General features: G+C 46.0%; 1 protein-coding gene across 1 annotated transcript; it reads right to left on the reverse strand.

The window, feature by feature from the left end:
• Positions 1 to 1,019: 1,019 nt before the first annotated feature.
• On the reverse strand, positions 1,020 to 1,922 carry LOC119592216 (cuticle protein CP1499-like). The gene is made up of 2 exons (XM_037941047.1): positions 1,883 to 1,922; positions 1,020 to 1,674 (listed from the first exon to the last, which is right to left on the reverse strand). The coding sequence occupies exons 1-2, from the start codon at positions 1,892 to 1,894 to the stop codon at positions 1,087 to 1,089; spliced, it is 600 nt and encodes a 199-aa protein (XP_037796975.1). The 5' UTR covers positions 1,895 to 1,922; the 3' UTR covers positions 1,020 to 1,086.
• Between the last annotated feature and the right edge of the window lie 198 nt (positions 1,923 to 2,120).

A 2,120-nucleotide genomic window follows, 5' to 3' on the forward strand; every position in this document is an offset into this window, starting at 1 on the left:
CAAAGTTACTCTTCTATTCCATGTAATGGACATCGTAAATCATCAGAAAATCCAGGGTAGTTTCTGAAACCTCGAAATAAGGAGGAAATCGTTGCCACTTTGTAAGCAAAAAATAGAGGTACTAGAAATTTAAGTGGCTTTATCTTCCACATTAAAGGAATGAGTTGCCACTCGATTGGGACATTTTAATCAGCCCTTTTCCATGATTATCAAATAGAATTGTTTCACAAATGATAACTAGTTATAAATGATTAATGATTCAGAAAAAAAATCACCGATCGTGATATTAACGATAAAACAGCATCCTTAACCAATGCATTTTGCACGTATATGGGTTTTACTCATTCGAATTAATCATAACAGAGGGAATGATATTTATTACCATTTACTACCTTTCAAGATCTTACACCAAGTTTTGCAAAATACTCGGTTTTCCTGAATGACACTCTCTCGGCAGCAATATTCACAGTGAGATATGCTCGTTACAATCTACCTACATACGAGTGACTATCTTACTTCTCGTTCCTGAAATTATCATTTGCCAATTGTTTTTTCATGGGCTTGTTGTTTCCCTGAGTAGCAGGGTATGCTCGAGTTACCGTTCATTGATGATTGTCTACCCTTGCTTTTTATTTTCTCAGTGGTAAGCATACTTGATTTCTAGTAAGTTCATTCCTGTTTTATGAAGGCGAGAGAAGGCCTATATAATATTAAAAGCAGTGTTCTGTTATAAGCAGAGCGGTAAGGATCAGGAGATACATTGTTCCTTGCTTTCCTTCGGTTTGCAAAATACCAGGATATTCATATAGAAGGCTAAGATGGTCATGGACAGTCATACCAAAGGGAATTTGATAGCTATAAGCTTTTCAGTGATGTTTCTACTTTAATTTAATACTCAGTTTTGTGCACCCCGAGTGTCTTGTGTAGCACTGCCACTTGAGGAGCAACCATGGAGGAGATATCGACTAAGCTTGCTGGAGGGCTGAAAGAAATGATCGAACCATGAATCAAAACCAAACTGGACAGTACAAATTTATTTCAGTGTTCTATTTCCTTCCGATCTAAAGCTGATTATCACAGTGTGGCCTAATAGTAGTTACGCGACGGAGGCGCCGCAGCTGCCGCCTGCCTCTGGTACGTGTTGAAGAACTCCTGCTTGGCGGCTGTGACTTCGGGAGTGTCGGCGACCTGAGGGGCGGAGCCTGGGAGTCCGGCGGGCACGGTGGCTGCCACGGGGCCGGTCCACTTGGGCTGCACGGGGGCGGCCCGGTAGCGAGCAGCTGGAGCAGGGCTGTAGGTGGGGGCGTAGGAGGGGACGGCAGGCGCAGAACCGACCGTAGCCTTAACCTGTTCGTTGTAGGCATTGAAGAAGGCGCTGCGGGCGGCGTTAACTTCTTGGGTGTCGCCTACGGGGGTGATGGTGCCGTCGACGCCGGCGGGGACGGTGGCAGCCACGGGTCCATACCACTTGGGCTGGACGGCGGGCGAGGGGCGGTAGGCGGAGGGCGAGGGGCGGTAGGCGGCGGCTGAGGGGCGTTGCAGGGCAGGGTGGCTTGTGGCAGCAGTCTGAACGGCATTGAACACCTCAAAGAACCGCTCCTTCTCCGCCTGCACGTCGGGGGCGTCCCTGATGAAGGGAAACGCCGAGCACACACCCACCACCGCCAGAAGGACCTGAAACCAAACACACGCATTTTTGTTTGTTTGTTTGTTTTTATCCCATTCGAAACCCAACTTCCACTCTGAACGAAAATACCACTGAGCCTATAATTCCCACGAACATACCTGGGCAACATCGTGTTTAAAGACGTACCATATATCACCGCATCCTTTAAAAAAAAATACCATCTGCACGTTATACTTAACAGGGAAATGTCATTACCAGAGATCTCATGTTGACTGCTGGAATGGTGAGCCACACTGCACCATCTTTCGGTTCCTTTACTCCTTATATACGCAGGGTCAAGCACAACCTTGAGAGACCGCTACACTTACGGTGTTGCACACACAAATGAACACACATACGCACGTAAACGCAAAAAACGGTGTTTTTTTTTTTGGCATTGTATAATTATAAGTCGAGCATACATACTTGATATAAAAATAATAGCTAAGTGATG

Source organism: Penaeus monodon, chromosome 29 (assembly GCF_015228065.2).
Source record: "Penaeus monodon isolate SGIC_2016 chromosome 29, NSTDA_Pmon_1, whole genome shotgun sequence".
Lineage (NCBI taxonomy): Eukaryota > Metazoa > Arthropoda > Malacostraca > Decapoda > Penaeidae > Penaeus > Penaeus monodon.